This window comes from Urocitellus parryii, chromosome 3 (assembly GCF_045843805.1).
Source record: "Urocitellus parryii isolate mUroPar1 chromosome 3, mUroPar1.hap1, whole genome shotgun sequence".
In the NCBI taxonomy this organism is placed as follows: Eukaryota; Metazoa; Chordata; class Mammalia; order Rodentia; family Sciuridae; genus Urocitellus; species Urocitellus parryii.
In genome coordinates this window covers 110,553,575-110,572,783 of record NC_135533.1, presented here as the reverse complement: position 1 = coordinate 110,572,783, position 19,209 = coordinate 110,553,575, and the positions used below count along the sequence as shown (strand labels likewise).

Below are 19,209 nucleotides of genomic sequence, written 5' to 3'. Positions count from 1 at the left end.
AGTGGAAGGATTTTGTCAACATAATCAGAATGGCACCCATTCCTTGGGAGTTTGGCTAGAGTTTTCTCAGAAATGGCAAAGAGATGTTTTGTGCATGATTCTCCAACTCTTCACTAGACGATGCTGATTGATGATACCACTCTTTCCCAGTTAAGTCTGAACAGGAATTTGTGATTTTGTTTTTCTCAGTGCATCCGGCAATAATGGCAAACTGATCAGAATTGAAATGTCAAAGGAAGTCCATTTGTCATTGTTGGACAATGTGTTTTGAAAATAAATCAAAGAAAGAAAATTCCCTCCAAGCTGGATCTTTGTCATTTAATAGAAAAGTCATTTAAACACAGGTTTGTGATAATATTGATTTAGTGGGGAAAAAATGAGTAGAAGTTGGGAGATAGTAAGATTAAGGAAAACTGGTGTAACTGCTGAAGCCAGAGAGAGGTATGTATAAAGAGGTGGCTAGCCATGGGTACCAATTCCTATGGAGAAGGCCCAGGCCTAACCCTTCCTGCATCCCTTCCACTGAAGAACAAAGTTGATAGGGGACAGGAAGGTGGAATCAGCAAGGCAGTTTCTGCTGGGGACCTTGGGCTGACTAAGGGAAGGCTTAAGAAACTGACAAGGCTCCGGGACAATCAGAAATGACTTTTGGTAATATTTGAGGAGGTCCATTGGATCCCAAACTGATACTTACCCATTTATTGTACAGCCTTGAAGCCCTGGTCCAGCACATCTGTGGGCAATAAAAGACAAATACATTCTAACTCTTTGGCATTTGTTTTGTGGAGATTTAAAAAAAAATTAACTTATAAGCAATGTGCAGCAAATTGCTCTCAAATCATTACATTGCATCTCAATACTGGGGTGGTGATTACTAATTTATGTAGTATGTATTTGACTCATTTGATCATCCATGAAGGAAATATTCATGAGTGTCTTCTTTGTACAGGGAATTGAACAAAGCAGTCAGGTCATTATTGGAATATTTTCACATATAGTCCACTTTTGACACAGACCAGCTATCTCATAGCTGGCCGTAGATGTTAAGATAGATAGGGGAGGTAAGCTCCCTATTTACCTCTCGTGATTTTTTACCAGCCCTTCTGAGTTGTCTACACTCTTTTCAAGATGATATATTTTGTCTTCATTATCTGACGTTCTGGCTTCTACTTGCTCTACTCTGTTAGTGATACTCTCAATTGAGTTTTTAATTTGGTTTATCGTTTCCTTCATTTCTAGAATTATTATTTGATTATTTTTTATAATCTCTATCTCCTGATAAAGATGCTTAACTTCTTCTTTTATCTGTTTATGTAATTCATTCTCAATGTGTTCTTTCGCTGCTTGAATTTGCTGTCTCGTATCCTCTTTAAGGTTCCATTCCATCTGTCTAAGGTGTTCCTTGAGTTCTTTATATGACCATTTTTCTGATGACTCTAGGTCCTCCTGAATATTTAGGCTGTCCTGCATTGTTTGTACTCCTTTTCTTCCTTGCTTAGAGCAGATTATGCTTAGTGAAGCTAGCCAATCCCTAAAAATCAAATACCAAATGTCTTCTTTGATATAATGAGAGCAACTATGAACAGAGCAGGGAGGAAGAGGAGGAAGAAAAGATTAACATTAAACAGAGACATGAGATGGGAGGGAAAGGGAGAGAAAAGGGAAATTGCATGGAAATGAAGGGAGACCCTCATTGCTATACAAAATTACATATAAGAGGTTGTGAGGGGAATGGGAAAATAAACAAGGAGAGAAATGAATTACAGTAGATGGGGTAGAGAGAGAAGATGGGAGGGGAGGGGAGGGGGGATAGTAGGGGATAGGAAAGGTAGCAGAATACAACAATTACTAATTGGGCATTATGTAAAATTGTGGATGTGTAACCGATGTGATTCTGCAATCTGCATTTGGGAGTTCATAACCCACTTCAATCTAATGTATGAAATATGATATGTCAAGAGCTTTGTAATGTTGTGAACAACCAATAAAAAAAATAAAATTAAAAAAAAAAGATAGATAGGGGAGGGCAGGGAGCCAACATGAGACACATACACTGGAGCCATACTGAAGCAGGAATAGGGTGGCAGTGTGGAGTCTTTGCTGGCCTCCCAGGAAAGCTGAACTTTGAACAAACATCCAGCAGTGATGGAATGGAGCACAGGCTGCTCCTGAGATGGGAATCAGGTTACAGACAGCATGCTAGAAAAGGAAGGAACCCTAAAAAATTAAGGGAGACACTGGATAGGAGGTATAATAATAGAAACCTGGTAGTCCACATGAAGGAGAGGCAGAAAGGAATGCTGGAGGGACAGATAAGAAAAGGTATGAGTCTGAAAGGCAGCAAGATGGCTGTGATGATCAGACACAGAAAGGCAGGACAGGCACTGGCCCCACCCAGATCATTCAATTGAGTCATTCTCTATGCAGATCATACAGGACTGCCTTACAGATTACTCCTGAGCAGCGAGGGTCCCATTGTAGTGGAACAGATTACCATCATTATCACACTGTGGTTTATATATATGAAGGGCACCAGGGAGACTTTTGGATATGAGTGAATAATATCTCTAGACTGTTGTAAACACTTTCTATCCATATTCCTTAGGTGCCAGTAATTGGCTCTGATCTCTATACCCTACTCTTCTTGGTTTTAATGGCTGGGGCTCCTGCATTTTTCCTCAGTGTCAGGTACAACAGTCTTGCTTCTGCCACGCCTTCAAGATTTCACCCATAAATGAAACACACAGGTGCCTTCAGGCAGTGAAATATACAGGGAAGCCTCCTTATTTCCATCTATTACCTTCTGGGAACATTAAGATACTCAAAATAGAGAGCATTCTGTAATGAACCGGCCACTGATAAAAACAGGCCTTATTCAAAATATCCTCCCACCCTCTTTTCCCACCACAATGTCTTTCAGCAGCTCTTAATTGTCAAATGTGATGTAGTGGGAACATTATGCTAAGCAAGGGCAGATTGAAATTGCAGTTTGGACAAGAGGCGGGGTCTTATGCAGCCTCTGAAGGTATACTGGAAAGAAACCACAGAGATTGCTAACAGGGAGCTACAACCAAGAAGCTCAGAGGGAAAGACCAGTTTACATTTGAAGAGGATAGAGTCAGGACAGGTACTTCCAGAGAGAAAGAAACACTTAATGGGGCTCAGTAATCATCTCAACTCATGAACCAGTGGAGTCTGATCCCTCACCACAGCACAGGACCTTGAATGATCCTAAGAGCCACACCCTTCCAGCATGACAGGTGTGGCCACCTAGTGCATGGGTAGATATCCTGGAAGCATATCCATTTAAGTGTCACAGATTAGGAGCTCTTTGGGAAAGCTGAATATACCATTTCTTGCCTTTTGATTCCTGATATGAAGTCAAAGAGGCCAGATTAGGTTATCATTATATTCTCTCAGAAAAATTATTCTCTGTCCTCCACTCATTTTTTTCTCTCTTTTTTTGTAAGGAATTTACATTTAAATTACATTACCATGTACCTTTTGTTGCATATGATTTAAAAGCAGGCAAATTTCATATTATCTAATTTAATTTATAAGGATAAAAATTTCAAATTTATGGGTGAAGTCTCAAATACCTTGCCACTTGATATGAAAATGTGATTCCATTTAAAATGGATATGCTTCCAGTATTCCTATCCGTGCACTGGGTGGCCACACCTGTCATGCTGGAAGGGTGTGGTTCTTGGGATCAGTCAAGGTCCTATGCTATGGTGAGGGATCAGACTCCACTGGTTCATGAGTTGAGATGATTACTGAGCCCCATTAAGTATTTCTTTCCCCATAAATATGGGCAAAGAAATACCTCTTTCTGAGAACTTAGAGAAACACTGTGCTGATAAGTCTATGCACCTCATAAATATTCAGGAAAAGAAAGGTTTCCTTATTTTCCTTTACCCTCATCAACATTTCTCCATATTTTAGAAGTTACATCTATTTCTATCATGTAATTCCTATGTAATTAATGACTTTGAGAGAAAATACTGGTAGTAATAATAAGATCATATAAAATTATATGTTCTCCCAACAAAAATGCCAAGAATCAGGAAAAAAACATAGAAAAATATTAAAATAAACGATCACTAGTATTTTAAAAAAATTTGACTAAATTCCTTTTTCCTACATTTCAAAATGTGCTTATTTTTCTAGGTAAATGTACTGAAAAGTCCAACTCCTGAAGACTTTCTGGATCCCCACAAAGGGCAACAATTACACATTCATAGACAAAGAGACATATATATGCACTAATTTCTGAAACACAGAATAAAGGAGAAAAACACACATTTAATTAATATGTACAAATACACTAACAGTGCCTAAGAGTTCCTTTTTCTCCACATAATACACTAATATAGTTCTTTTGTAGAGATTCTGCTCCAAAATCGCTTATAAAAATAGATGGTGAAAAACAGCAAAGCATAATTTATTTTTTAAATTTTAAAATTATAAATATTAACATATTAATTTTTTAGATGAATGGATTTCATTGTAAGATTTCTATACTTAATATGCAGCATATTTTTTATAATATCCACTCTCCCATCTACACTCTTTTTGCCCTCCCCTCTCCTTATGTTTCCTGAGTCCCCCCTTCCCCTTCGCTAATAGTCTCTCATCTACTTTTAGGTCATCATTGTTTTTTATGTTTTTGTTTTGTTTTATTTTTTAAGCTTCCACATATGAGAGAAAAATACGTGATGTTTGTTTTTCTGCATCTGGCTTATTTTGCTCAACACGATGGTCTTCAGTTCTGTCCATTTTCCTGCAAATCACATGGTTTTGTTGTTTTATATGGCTGAATAATATTCCATTGTGTGTGTGTATGTGTGTGTGTGTGTGTGTGTGTGTGTGTGTGTGTGTGTGTATCAATCACACTTTACTCATTTATCTGTGAAGTACACCAAGGTTGATTCCAAATCTTGGCAAGTATGAATAGTGCTACAATAGACATGGGTGTTAGGGATCTCTTCAGGATGCTGACTTTATTCCTTCTGGTATATATCCAGGAGTGGTATAGCTAGATTTATGGTAGTTCTTGTTTTATATTTTTGAGGAACCTCCATACTGTTTTCCATAGCAGCTCCACTAGTTTACATTCCCACTATATAAAGGTTCCTTTTTCTCCACATCATTAACAGTGTTTGTTATTTTTTAATTTTTATAATAATAGCTGTTGTAACTAGGGTGAAATGGAATTTCAATGTAGTCTTGATTTGAATTTCTCTAATGGCTAAAGATGTTGAGCATTTTTTTCCATGTTTACTGGCCATTTGTACTTCTTTATTTGAGAAGTGTCTGTTCAGATCATCTGCCAGGTAATTGATTGTATTAGTTGGGATAATTATCAATCTTGTTGATCATTTTTGGAGTTCATTATATATTCCGGACATTAATATTCTGTCAGATAATAGCTGACAAAGATATTTTCCCCATTCCATAGACTGTCTCTTCATTCTGTTAATTGCTTTCTTTGCTGTGTAGAAGCTTTCTAATTTGATTTAATCCCATTTGTCAATTCTTGCTTTTATTTCCTCTTTGCCTCTACCTACATGCTAAAGTGTTGCCACTCTATTCTCTTCTAGCAATTTCAAAATTTCAACTCTTAAATTAAGGTCTTTGATCCATTTGGAGTTGATTTTTGGACAGGGTGAGAGATAAGGATCTGGTTTTAATCTTCTACTTGTAGATTCTCAGTTTTCCCAGCACCATTTGTTAAAGAGACTTTCTTTTATCCAACATAGGTTTTTAGCAACTTGTCAAGAATAACATGGCTGCAGATGTGGAAGTTTATTTCTGGATCCTCTGTTCTATTCCATGGGTCTACATGTCTGTTTTTATGGCAATACTATGCTGTTTTTATTTCTGTGGCTCTTGATATCTTTGGAAATCAGATATTGAGATGCCTCCAGCATTGCTGTGTTTGCTCATGATTGCTTTGGCTATCTGGGTTCTTTTATGCAAAGCACAATTTATAATATGCTTTGCAGAGTTTACAAATTGGCCACTATAACCCGCATGCTGATATGGCAAAAGGGACAAAATATGAAGAGTATTAAATTGTGACCAAAGAGATATTTGGCAAAATTCAAAGTCCATTCCATAGTACTTCACTATTAAAAAAAAATAGTTTAGGTGACTATTTCCTTAACAAGATAATTAGTATCTCAAATTAACAGCAGATGTTCTTAATATTGTGACATAACCATTCTAGTCACTGTCAAATGTAAAACTCTGATGTTCACTTCCATTGTGTCAGATATTATTCTGGAAATTCTGGCCCATGTAACACAATCTGAATTTTTTATTTATTTACTTATTTAGCAGTTGTGCGGATTGACCCCAGGGCCTCATGCATGTTAGGTAAGCACTTTACCACTGAGCTACATCCCCAGTTCTACAATTTGAAACTTTTGAAAAAGAGATGAAAATATCATTGGGGGATGATATGATTGTGTTCCTAGAGAACTGACTACTCATCATAATTGTCTGAATCACAATCACTGCCATTGCTACTGTCACCAACATAGTTACCATCACTTCATTACCACCACCATCATCCATGCTACTATTCATTAATCGAGTGCTCACTGTGTTCCAGGCACTGTTTTAAGTACACTAGACACCTTAACTCATAATTATAAAAATTCTGTTAGGTATGTTGTATTATTATTCCAATTCACAGATAAAGAGAGGCCCGGAGAATCTAAGACACCTGCCTAAGGGCACCCAACTAATACTGGATGGATCTAGAGAGAGAAAGAGGAATAGGGCCAAACAAGATTGAAGATTTTAAGAAATACAAGGAAACATGAAATGGTATAGATGGCAACTCAACTTCTTTTTGATTGCCAGATGTAGTTCAGTTTGATTGCCAAATTTATTATTCCAGTAAACAAGACACATACAATCAAAATACTTCTGCTGATTGCAGCAAAATTGGTAACAGCTTAATAATCAACTAGTTATAAGATAGTACTTGTAAGCAATATTCCAGACAATGTAATTGCAAAACACCAAAAAAAAAAAAAATCAATGCACACTGGGACCCTAGTAACCTAGAGAGAGGCAGAGGTGACAGCTGTTGAGAACTCAGCTCTTTCCACCTATCACTTAGTCTCTCTTGTTTGGACAGGAAGCACTGTGGAACAGAGTCTCCAAGTGACAAACATCCTGAGAGACAAAGAGATATTCCTATCAGTATCAAGACCTACTCAATCGTGCTGCTGCTGCTAAAATGGATATAAGACCATCACCTGTGTAATGGATTGATAGAAACCTCTATAATCCATGGCCAGGAGATTGGGGAGGTGTTTTCAACATGTAAATTTGCAAGTTAGGAAACATTTTCTGTTTCTACATTCTGTTATGGGCATCCAAGCCCCACTCACCCATAAGTGCAGTTTGGATGGCATAGGTGGCAGACACGGTTGGCATCTGCATACTTCCAGACCAGGGTGTTGTTTTCTCCCATGATTCCAGCTGGGCAGGTCTTGACACAGTGGGGGCCATCAATGTAGTGGGCACACTTTATGCAGTTGTCTGGTCCCTGCACCAAAGCACAGAAAAATATTTATGTATGTCTCTTTCTTTTTCAAAATGGGAATAACTTTTTACTTAAGATATTTAGTGTGAGCCAAAATGATATATAGAAGTTTCCATATATCAGAAAACAAGTTCTGTGAATGCTCTTGCTTGATATGACCTCACTGTAAAGTTCAGTGTAGTTTTCTGACTTCAAATGCATGGAACATACATAGACATAAAAGAGACGATGTACTTTGTTGCATTTTACTTGACTCATCATAGGCATCTTTCCAGGTCAAAACCATCTTGATTTTTCTCTCTGTTTGTTTATTTATTTTTGTGGTGCTGGGGATGGAGCCCAGGGCCTTCTTGCCCAGTTCTCCTCCCCTTCTTTCCCCTCACAGGATCTTGCTGTGTTGCCCAGGCTGGTTTTAAACTCCTGAGCTCCAGTATTCCTCCTGCCTTAGTTCCTGCTTGAGTTGGGTGCCTCACACTTCATAAGGCAATGAGAATGAGACAAAAGAAGGGTTTCCCTCTGGGCTTTTCTCTCTAATGTCCCAGTTTTGTCCTCTAAAAGGCTGAGTGTACTTAGACCTAGAACAGCCGGGAAGACTAAGTCAATATCACCAACCATTCTATTAGAATGATGAAAATTTAACTCAGCATCCTGTAAACCTATCAACCAATGGTTTACTTTGTAAGCAGCCATGTTGACAGCCTAGATCTCTATCTAACACAGTCTTATTAACCTCTGCCTGATGCAGCGACAACTTCTGAAAAAATATTTTCATTTACTAAATTTAGATGTGACTACTGAAGCTCAAATCCAAATATATATATATATATATATTTATAATCAAGAATTATCAACATTGGGATATTTGGTATTAGAGGGACCTGACGTCTCATTTGTGAGCTTAACAAGATTATTATTGAAGATGTAGATTTAAAACTGCAGGTTTTAAAAAGTTTTGCTATAAGTTTCTTTTAAGGTTCTTCAACTTAGTTAAACTGAATGTTAAAAAAAGAATTTTATGATATTTGATTAAAATGAGAAAGAGATGAATTGCACATGTCAGAAATGGTGAAAAGTAGCCTGGCATGGTGGTGTACAGCTGTAATCCCAGGGACTTGTGGGGGCGGAGGCAGGAGGATCATAAGTTTGTAGTCAGCCTGGGCAACTTGGTGAGAAGCTATCCCCAAGTTAAAACAAATAAATAAAAAGGTTATGTGCAAATTATGTTCATGGACTGGGGCAGACATTCCGGAAGGCACTGGATGCACTTATAATTCTCCACAAACTCCCTGGGCTCCCTGAGAGAAAGAACAAGGAAACTGATGATGCCATCCACTGAGAGGCTTTTTAAAAAGGGCAGGGTGTGCAGCTCAGTGGTAGAGCACCCATGGGTTTGGTCCCCAGTAGCAAAAAAAAAAAAAAAAAAAAAAAAAAAAAGTGAAAAGTGGCTGAGAATGAACCAAAGTCTACCACAGCTTTCCTGTGCTCTGGTGAAGAAATGGTCATGGTTAAATGTGCTTGGGGTGCTGGAGTGGAAAGGTAAAGGTTGTCACAGGTGTGATACGTCACTCACACACAGCCACACTGTCACAGCTTACAGATCTTGCCCATTTCTTCTCTGGGAGCTGGGCTTGGATGGTTATCCTTCCAGCTAAGGAAATGCAAGTTACCACTGTTTCTGCTCCTGTGAAGGGAGAGTGCATAACATCAGAGGGACTCCTTACCCGGCCTGTGCAGGTTATGTTCATGGTCTGGGGCAGACATTCCGGATGGCACTGGATGCACTCGGAATTCTCCACAAACTCCCTGGGCTCCCTGAGAGAAGGAAAAAGAAAACTGAGGATGCCATCCCCTGAGAGGCTCCTCCAGATGCAGGTGGATAGGACCCTAACAGGTGACACAAATCACTGCTCCCAGTGAGGCAGAAAAGTTTTAGATAAAGGTCAAAGAGTTGGGACTCAGAGACTATACTATATATATTACAATGACTGTATCAACTGAATCTTTGGTCATCTTCTCCCAGAAAAATAAACATATAAGCTTCATTTACACTAAAGATATCTTCCCTGGGTTTTTCCAAAAACCTAGTTTCTGATATATTAGGTTAGCAAGCCAAAAATGAAGAGAAAAAGTGTTTTAATGAGGCTCCTCCCTCTAATAACAGCTCTATGAATATTTCAATTAATATGGATAGAAAAGGTGACTGTAGGTAAAGGAAGGAGGGGTAGCCAACTAGCTGAATGGCTATTACTCAAAATGGTAAGTGTTGAAAACAGGTATGAAAAATTTTGCTTGTACTATTTTCAACCTTCCTCAAGATGTGTAGATAATAGCAAGAAACTGATGCTCGAATGAAAAGACAAATAGTGTGAGAGCTGTTATGAAGACTGAAATCTCCCTGGAATTAACTCTAAATCTTCACTCCAAGCAGAAAACAAGGACTGTTTACACCCCAAAAAATATGTCATGGGACCTCCTTTAGACAAATGGCATCATTTAAACTATGACACAGTGGTGTTTTTCTGTGCTTCATCTCTGGGTCAAATCCCCTGCTAGGGAGACAGACTTCCAAAGGGACTGCTGAACACCAGGATTCTCCACACTAGTGGAAAGGCATGGGTCACGGGATATGATCATTTTAATTACCTTGTCCCCTAAAAGAGACTTTGAAAACTGAAAACTCACATAAGAGTCTATTTGTGGCAATAAGGACTGCATCAGTTTCTTATTTGAAAGAGCACTCACTCTCAGTAATGCAAATCATTCTGAGTCTAGCAGCTAAAGGACTCTTCTGCATTGAATTCGGTCTTCCCATCCTGCCTCTGAGTATTTTGGGATCCAAGCCGTGATCTATGCCTAATGTGAAACAGGAAGGAAAATTTCCTACATCCCACCTGTAATTCCTATGGCTCTTCTCTATCAAACTCTCCCTTTCTCTTTAAGTTTTTTTTTAATTTATCTGCTTATCTATCCTTCAATTTGACTTTCCAATTAATTTGTTTTAGTCATTACTTCTAGTCATTCAAAGTTTTACATCAATCTTGAGATTCTCAGAGTATCTTTGTATTGATTACAATGAAATTAAACAAACATCATACAGATTATTTCTTTCCTTATCTCTAGTTATATTTAAAGCTATTTCTATGGTTCAATGTTCACTGCATATGGGGACACATAAAACAAAAATCAACCAGAAAATATGATTTGCATTAATGGATTTTGACACACCAGAAAAAGTGAATGGTAAAGAAGGGACCAATGACATTCTCTTGGCCACTGGAACAACCTGTGACTGTTCTATTTGCCTTAGGAACATTGCACAACTTAGAAAAATATACACTATTTCCAGGAAAAAAAATTCCATAAAGTATTGGGTTGTATTAGTTAATAATGAAAAAAACATTGCTTACTTCATATCATGATGAACAGTTTAGCAAAAAATTAACACACAAGCAAACAAACTAAAAAGATAACAACGGTAACAACAAAGGAAAAAGAAAGAAAGGAAGAGAATCAATCTGAATAATCAAAATCTATAACAACGACCCTGTGACTGATTTCGATCAAGACAAGGGTAATGAAAGAACAGCATCTCACCCCTCCAGAACGTTGCACTTCTCCACACACTCCTTGCCTCGGCTGACATTTTGGCAGGAGACACAGTCTCTGGGCTCAGGGCCCCAGCAGCCCTCAGATGAGCACAAGGGATTACAGAAGTGGCCTCTGTTCTCTGAGGAGACACAGTGAGTCACAGGAGTCAGTTACAGAATAAGGACCACAGGGAGAAGAAGACACAACACCTTTGGAAGGAGGCTATGTGCTCTACACAAACCAGCTGGGGGCTATTGAAAGGAGTAGGCTCCAAGGCCATCTGCAGGCTCCCTCCTCCCTGCTGGGTGTCAAGAGTACCCTGGACCAGACTTGGTGGTAGTTTGTTCTCACAGCTGACAGAAATAACAGGGAAGGTTATAGTCAATGCTGTGTGCTAGGTACCATGCCCAGAGAACTTTATAATGCAGAATTTTCATTTAATTCTTTCATGAGCAACTGTGAAATAGGAATCACCATTTTATAGGTAAGAAAGTAAAAAATCTACAAAACTAATTGGCCAAGTTCTCAAAGCCCAGGAGGGTCAGACCAGCACTGGAACTTAGATGTGCTTCTGCATAAGGCCAGGTCTCACCACAAGGCTGGGTGCATTTGCCAGCTTAAAAGCTAACGTATGGGGCTGGGGATGTGGCTCAAGCGGTAGCGCGCTCGCCTGGCATGCGTGCGGCCCGGGTTCGATCCTCAGCACCACATACCAACAAAAAGATGTTGTGTCCGCCGAGAACTAAAAAATAAATATTAAAAATTCTCTCTCTCTCTCTCTCTCCTCTCTCACTCTCTCTTTTTTTAAAAAAAAAAAAAAAGCTAACGTATGAAGATAAAATCAGAATAGAAAATGTTGCTGTGAAATATGATCCCATTCCTGTGTGTATGTGTATGCCCAGGTGCATGTCTGTCCATGTGTGCTATCGTGCCTAGGTATAGTCATCAGAGGCTGAAATGAGCAGGAATAACCTATAGCTAAAGTATAACATAAGTAATACTGAATTTAATGGTTTTTTGTTTTGTTTTGTTTTGTTTTTTTGGTACTAGGGATTGAACTCAGGGGCACTCAACCACAGAACCACATCCCAGCCCTATTCTGTATTTTATTTAGAGACAGGGTCTCACTGAGTTGTTAAGTGCCTTGCTGTTGCTGAGTCTGACTTTGAACTCATGATCACCCCGTCTCAGCCTCTCGAGCTGCTGGGATTACAGGCATGTGCACTGCACCTGGCTAAATTTAGTTTTTTTAAATTGCAAATAATCGGTAGCCTAAACTTCAGAGCAAATTATTCTATGAAATGAGAATGATCTCGAGGTAATTCTGGTGAATTTCACATTGTATCTTCACAATTTGGAATATACACGTTTCATTTACTTATTTTTTTTTTTAAAGAGAGAGAGGGGGAGGGAGGGAGGGAGAGAGAGAGAGAGAGAGAGAGAGAGAGAGAGAGAATTTTAATATTTTATTTTTTAGTTATCGGTGGACACAACATCTTTGTTTGTATGTGGTGCTGAGGATCAAACCTGGGCCGCAGGCATGCCAGGTGAGCGCGCTACCACTTGAGCCATATCCCCAGCCCTCATTTGCTTCTTAAGGAATAAAAAAAGTAATACAAATATTTGGGAATGGTCCTTCAATATTCCACCTAAACAAAACTGACCCACAGGAATCATTTGCACAATTGAAACGAAAACTGATCACTTACTGCAGTCTTTTTCATCTCTGTTGTTTATAATTTTGGTTTTCTGACCGGAAGTCCCAAATAGTTTTTTCCAGTTTATTGTGTTTGCATAGCACAAATTTCGGTTTCCTGAAATTATCACATCTCCATCACTTATCTCCTTCAGGGAGCGTAATCCCAAGGATGTTATGTTCAGGCCAACAACTGCTAGAGAAAACTGACCACTAAATTGGGGAAAAGAAAAATAACCTTGTGAACAATGATGCAAACAACATATCACTAAAAACTTTATTTTGTTGTTCAGGACCACTTAGATTTACTACCATCTTCCAATGTTTGTAAGCTATGTTGTGAAAGGTATACATTATAGTTTTGGAAACTGCAAGTGGGTAAGTAGTTTTTTTTTTTTTTTTTTTTTGGTACCAGGGTTTAAACCCAGGGATACTTTACCAATGAGCCACATCCCCAGCCTTTTTTTTTTAAAAATGTTTTATTTTGAGACAGGGTCTTTCTAAAGTTGCTTAGGGACTTGCTAAGTTGCTAAGGCTGGGTATGAACTTGTGATCCTCCTGCCTCGACCTCCTGAGATGCTATGATTACAGATGTGTGCCACACTACTTGTCTGCAAGAAGTTTTTTTGAGCTTTTCTAAGGACAAGCCAGTTCCTCACTCCTTATCTTCAACCTCAGAAACAGACTTGAAGGGGGGCTGAATAAATACCTTCATGACATTTTATTTACTACACTTTAATTTTTCTTAGAAATTGGAAACACATTTCACCTCTGAAAACCCCAAAGGTATTTTAAAGACTATAGGTTTGTCTGTCCATCCATCAATCTAACCACCTACCAGTTACCCAGTCATATACTTACTGAACAAATATTTGTGGTACTATGTGCTAAATTCTATGTAGATTAAACACATGTTTCCTACTCTCAAGGAACCCTTTATCTAGAGGTGAAATAACCATATAAGCAGAGTATTTGAGCCTAGAGAGATGAATGCAGCAAAAGTAAGAGCCATTACAGAAGCATGTAATATTTAAATAGTCCTGAAAAGGGGGGACTTCCCTGCAGCCATGACGCCTGAGGCTGTCACCTGAAGAGCAGGACCCCTGATATTTTCCTTTACGCTAGGACTCCACAAGGTATTCAATATGTGTGCATCAATTGACTGGATGAAAGAGACTGAGATAAAAGGAAGAAGTTCCAAACCACCTGGGATGGATGCTGAGAGTCGTGGTTTGCTGCACATAAATGTGCAGGTGGTGGGGGGACTGGGAGATGGTGTGGAGGGTGGATGAGGCTGGAGCACAGAAGATCTTGCACTGTTCAGGGGAAACTTGGATTGCTCTTTGTGACTGACTAGAAACCACAGGGGAAAAATCTGCACTTGTAGGAAGCTCACTGGACAAGAGGATGTGGAACAGACCAGTTGAGACAAGACTTGAGTGAAGAGTCTTCTAATTAAAGTGTTAAGTGGCAAAGGTTTAAAGGATAATTTGGCAGCCCTTCTCTCCCTGTTCTTCTCCTCCCCATCTTTACTCCTTTCCTTTCCCTCTTTTCCTACAACCTGGCTCCTGAGAAGCAGAAGGCCCTGTGCAAGATACCTATATCCACTACTGCTAGGAACTCTCTCCCTGCCAAGACACCAGGGGCCAGGCTGGGGTCTTCCCTGAAGGACAGGTCTGGAGTTTTGGGGAGTCACATTCTGGAACTTATGATAACCTTATGGCAGTGAGGACTGAATATTACCGGATTTCTCCCTAAATGTGAAAAAATACATAGCCTTCATCTTGCTTAAATCCCTAAAAATACCCGAAGTGGAACGTAGAAGTCATCTAAACCAGTGCTTTAAATATCTCAGCTTTGTATAAATGGCAAAGAAAGCATTCCTGAGAATTCAGAGCAAAGGGGTCTTTTAGGGAAGCAATAGTAGCTGCATATTTATTTGTTTTTATTTATGTATTTATTATTGTGGTATTAGTAATGCAACCCAAGAGTGCTCTAGCACTGAGCCACATCCCCAGCCCTTTTTATTATTTTTTAAAAATATGAGACAGAGTCTTGTTAAGTTGCCATGTTGGCCTTGAACTTGTAATCCTCCTGCCTAAGCTTCCCACGTCATTGGGATTATAGGCATGAGCCACCACACCCAGTTTAGTTGTATGTTTACTAGTATCAGAAGTGTTTATCAAACAGACTTTATGGAAAGTAATATATATTTTATGTATCCAGTATTCTGATTTTCTTTAATATTGCACAGGATTATGTAGTCCTTTTAATATTCAATTATGGAAAACTCTTCTCAACAAACAGTTTCCAAGGCAGGTGTAAGCTAAAGATTTCCAAATCCCTCTTCCTCACCACAAAAGTTATGATTTCTCTTACTATGTTAAAGACGCTTTGTGTGTGTGGGTGTATGTGTGTGTTTCTGAGTGTGTGGATTTCATTGTTGAAGTTGATAAAGTAGAAATCATAAAATGCATTCTTCTGTCATGTGTTATTAATTAGCACAAATAAAATAAAAAGAAAGAGTAGAAATCATGAAAAAAACATTTAATGTTAAAAAGTCTCTCCAATTCCCCTGATTGAATATGCATAACTTCAAATGCATCACGACAAAACTTCAGCAAACACAAACTGAGACATTCCACAAAACACCTAGCCTGTACTTTTCAGAGTGTCAAGGACATAAAAGACATGGTAAGACACAGGAATTAACACAGATTGGAGGAGAATAAGAAGATACAAGGGGTAAATGCAGTGTGAGAAGTTGGAGTGGACAGTGAGAGAGATGCATGGAAAACTTGGTGAGCCTAATAAAGCCTGTAGTTTAGTTAACAATGTCAACTTTTTCATTTTGATCCTTGTACCTGCTCATGCAATACTTTGTTAACCTTAAGGAAAGTTGGGTGAAGGATATATGGGAAGTCTTTGTACTAGTGTGGAAACTCTCGTGTAAGTCTAATTTCAAACTAAATAAACAGAGAGTTAATCTATCAGGCTTTGGCTGTGGTCCACTTACTGTTGCTTTGTCCTGCCACGTATGATTTCTAGGTTCTCAAAAGCATGGAGGTCAGTCTTGTTTTCAGGCCAAGCTTGAATCAGCAAAAACCCTAGAAGGCAGAATAAAGACTCAGACATGTACCATTTGGATTTTCTTTTCTTCCTTCCTTTCTTTTTTTTTTTTTTTTTCCTATTTCTTTTTGTAGGAACCATTATTGTAGGATTCTCATTAGACTCTCCCAGGATAGTGAATATTTGTTTGGATTGTGCTCTTATCCTCTTCACTGAGGACATGAACATATGAATGGATGAAAGTCAAGGCAAAATTCCACTCCCCTGCTACATCTCTTCTACTGCCCCACTCCCACCTACTAGGCTGTGAAACAGCTCTGATGGCCCTTTGAGGGCTTTATATCTGATCCCCCCAAGTGGACTCCTGCCTTACAGACAACAAATTTCAAATATTTTTCTTATTTAGCTCCAATTCTAAAACAAACCTTGCTTTGGGTCTAACTATTCCCCCCTTTGTAGAGATGAAGAAAGTGGAGCTCAGATATCAATCATGGACCCAAGGTATGCCATAGGCCAAGCAGGGATTTAAAGTCTAGTTTATAGGGCTTGAGAGCTCCTACTGTCCCTCATCTTCTCACTCTTCCCTTCCCTCCACCCAGTGCGGTTCCTGGCCCATCATGGGGGCTGGTCTGACCTGGGGAGAACAAGGGATTAAACATGTTCACACCAAGTTGTGAGTGACCCTGGCCATGGCTTCAAATATTCATATGTAGGGGAAACTGAATTTTTGAAAAGTATCAAAGAAGCAATTGATGGTGGTGAATCTCAGAAGAAATGTTTTTATGCCAGGGGAAAAAGAGATGGACCAAAGTTCCCTATAAAACTCTGATGTCCAATTTGTGCTCCTAGGTTATGGCAGCACAAACCTGTTATTTCCTTTACGGTTTTTAGAATATCCAGTTCCTTTGGATCTAGAGGAGGAGTACGTGTGAAGGAGTCCCTGAAAGAAATGGCAGAATGATTATTAATTATCTGTCTTTACCAGTTAAAGCAGCAGATTTTCTTTTCTCTGCACAAGTAACCTAACTATTACTTACCCCTTAAATGCTACTGGCAGGATATGAAGATCTCCACTGATAGAAGTGCAGTTTTTGAAGTGCTTTATGTTTGTAGCATTTATGGAAAGTGTGTCTTTAAATTCACCAATTCCTATTCCGTTACAAACTGTAAAGAGAGATGTTTGTTATATTCACATTTGATGAATTAAAATGAACTGGAGTTTCACAGGCAGAGGGTAGCAGAAAGAGAATTCCTGCCCTGAGAACCCCTCCCACCATGCTATCGTTGTTCATTCATTTGACAAACACTGAGGGGAAGCCTGCTAGGTATCAGGACATGCAGGCTTGGTAGTTGCAATGGTGAAAGGAGATGCTGGTCTCATTACAGCCCTCACTGGGCTTGAATCCTCCTCCTCATACTTTCCCACTTGAGTAGTATAGTCCAAAGGCTCCCAAAGACTCTTGCCCCTCCCCTTTTTTGCCCACCATAGCACACCTGGACCACAGGTGCTGCCTCTGAGCACAACTCTAACCAGAGAACTCCCCTGACCAAATTTTCCATGCCTACTGTTACCCTAACCTGGTTTCCCAGATTTATCTTCTACTTTAAATAAACAATATATTTTATTATTATTAGAAGAGTAGGATGTGTCCCCATGGAGGTGGACAACAGCAGCCAGCCTCAGGGTAAGGGAGGAAGCCCTGACCACACACACCCTGCAGGCTCCTACCTTTGCGACACGGCCCTTCACACTTCTTACACTTGCGGACACCATCCTCCTCCATCTCATAGCTATCAGGACCACAGGCGCGGACACAGGAGCCATGATCTGTCACCACATAGTTCCCTGAGGAAGAGACAAAGAAAGGAAGGTGGTGAAGGCAGCAGCAGGTGTCCTGGGCCTCCCAGGGACATCCTACGTCCTGTGGTACAAGGTCCCTGATCCTTGAGTTGAATTTATTTGGGCACAGAGAAGGAAAGGCTACAAACAGAAAGAGAACTGAGTTCAATAGCTTTCGAGACTGCAATATGGAGAAATACAGATGCTTCATCATAGCCGGAAAACAACTGTGTAAGGGAGGAAACTGTACCCTCATCAGGTAAAAGCATTGATTTGAAGCTCAGTTTTCTCCATAGTTCTCCATGGGCTTCATCTTCAGGACTTAGACTTAAATCTTGAATCTTTATTAAATCTGTAAACCTAAACACAACCATTCTCCCACAAAACTGGCTGCATTTGAGGCTGCATTTAATTCCTGCAGCTTTGCCCATCCATCTTTCTGATGTAGCTATGTGTCTCTTTGCAAGGAGGTACAAAGGCTAGATAAGTAAGTTTTGCATCCAGAGAGATACCTCAGTCCTTTCCTCCATTTCCCTTCACACACATAATTTATTTCTTTAATATTAATGTCACCACTATTTTTAAAGAAACTCTCTATATTCCTACAGTAGATCCACACAAAAAAATATTTACTGGACATTGGTAATTTTTCTGTAAACTGTTGCTCTTGTTATCTTAGGCCCTGAATGTTTTCATGGATTTTTTAAAGCTCTATTAAAAGTTAGATCCTATGTATGTCATAACTGTGGCAACGTTTTCTTTATCTTACCTTGTAATTTACATTACAATGGTCTATTATTCTATTTGCATAGTATTTTTTTTTTCTGTACAGAGTTTGAAATTTTTCATGCACACGAATCCAGCAGGGTAATTTCTGCCTTTCATAGTTGTTCTTTTACATTGTCCCCTAATCTCCTTTCTAGAAATCAAGAGCCCTTTAATTAAACATTGTTTCACTTTCTCTGTTCAGAAATAATTCAGGTCACTCTTTCCCTGCAGCCACCAGTGGGATGCAAATATAAATAAGCAAAACCCAAACCCAAACAGATGAAATAAAACAGAAAAATAAAGCTTCTGCAATACTTCCAAGAGGAATGATTTCACCATAATTTGAACCACTTAAGAAGGCTGCAAATCTGCTCTTCTCTGTAATTAGGTCTGTTAAATACCTGGTTGGTATAAGAACAAAACAATGAAATGACCCAAAGAACTGTGGTTTTGTGCTAATCAGACAACCGAACACTCTGGACTACTGCAGCTGGCCTTTATTTTTGGGGAGCAGAGTGACAGGTGTGTTTCCTGTTATGCAGTTGAGCCACCATAGACACTAGAACCAACATAGACGACGTTGCCCCATAAGCAGAGCCTGAAGCCTTAGTGCTCCTTGGCACTCAGCTGGGCCTCACCTCCACACCTGATCAGCATGTGTTCACCTGCCTGAGAACAAGGCAA

The 19,209-nt window shown here is 39.3% G+C and overlaps 1 protein-coding gene across 1 annotated transcript in view; it reads right to left on the bottom strand.

The window, feature by feature from the left end:
* The window catches only part of Egfr (epidermal growth factor receptor), a 201,972-nt gene that overhangs the window by 44,080 nt on the left and 138,683 nt on the right, over nt 1-19,209 (bottom strand). The window contains exons 8-16 of the mRNA XM_026412215.2: nt 17,647-17,763; nt 16,955-17,081; nt 16,784-16,857; nt 15,865-15,955; nt 12,862-13,061; nt 11,159-11,291; nt 9,286-9,376; nt 7,410-7,567; nt 695-733 (exon numbers count right to left, since the gene is read on the bottom strand). Of these exons, the coding sequence (XP_026268000.2) occupies nt 695-733; nt 7,410-7,567; nt 9,286-9,376; nt 11,159-11,291; nt 12,862-13,061; nt 15,865-15,955; nt 16,784-16,857; nt 16,955-17,081; nt 17,647-17,763 (1,030 nt within the window). The remainder of the gene's footprint in view (nt 1-694; nt 734-7,409; nt 7,568-9,285; nt 9,377-11,158; nt 11,292-12,861; nt 13,062-15,864; nt 15,956-16,783; nt 16,858-16,954; nt 17,082-17,646; nt 17,764-19,209) is intronic.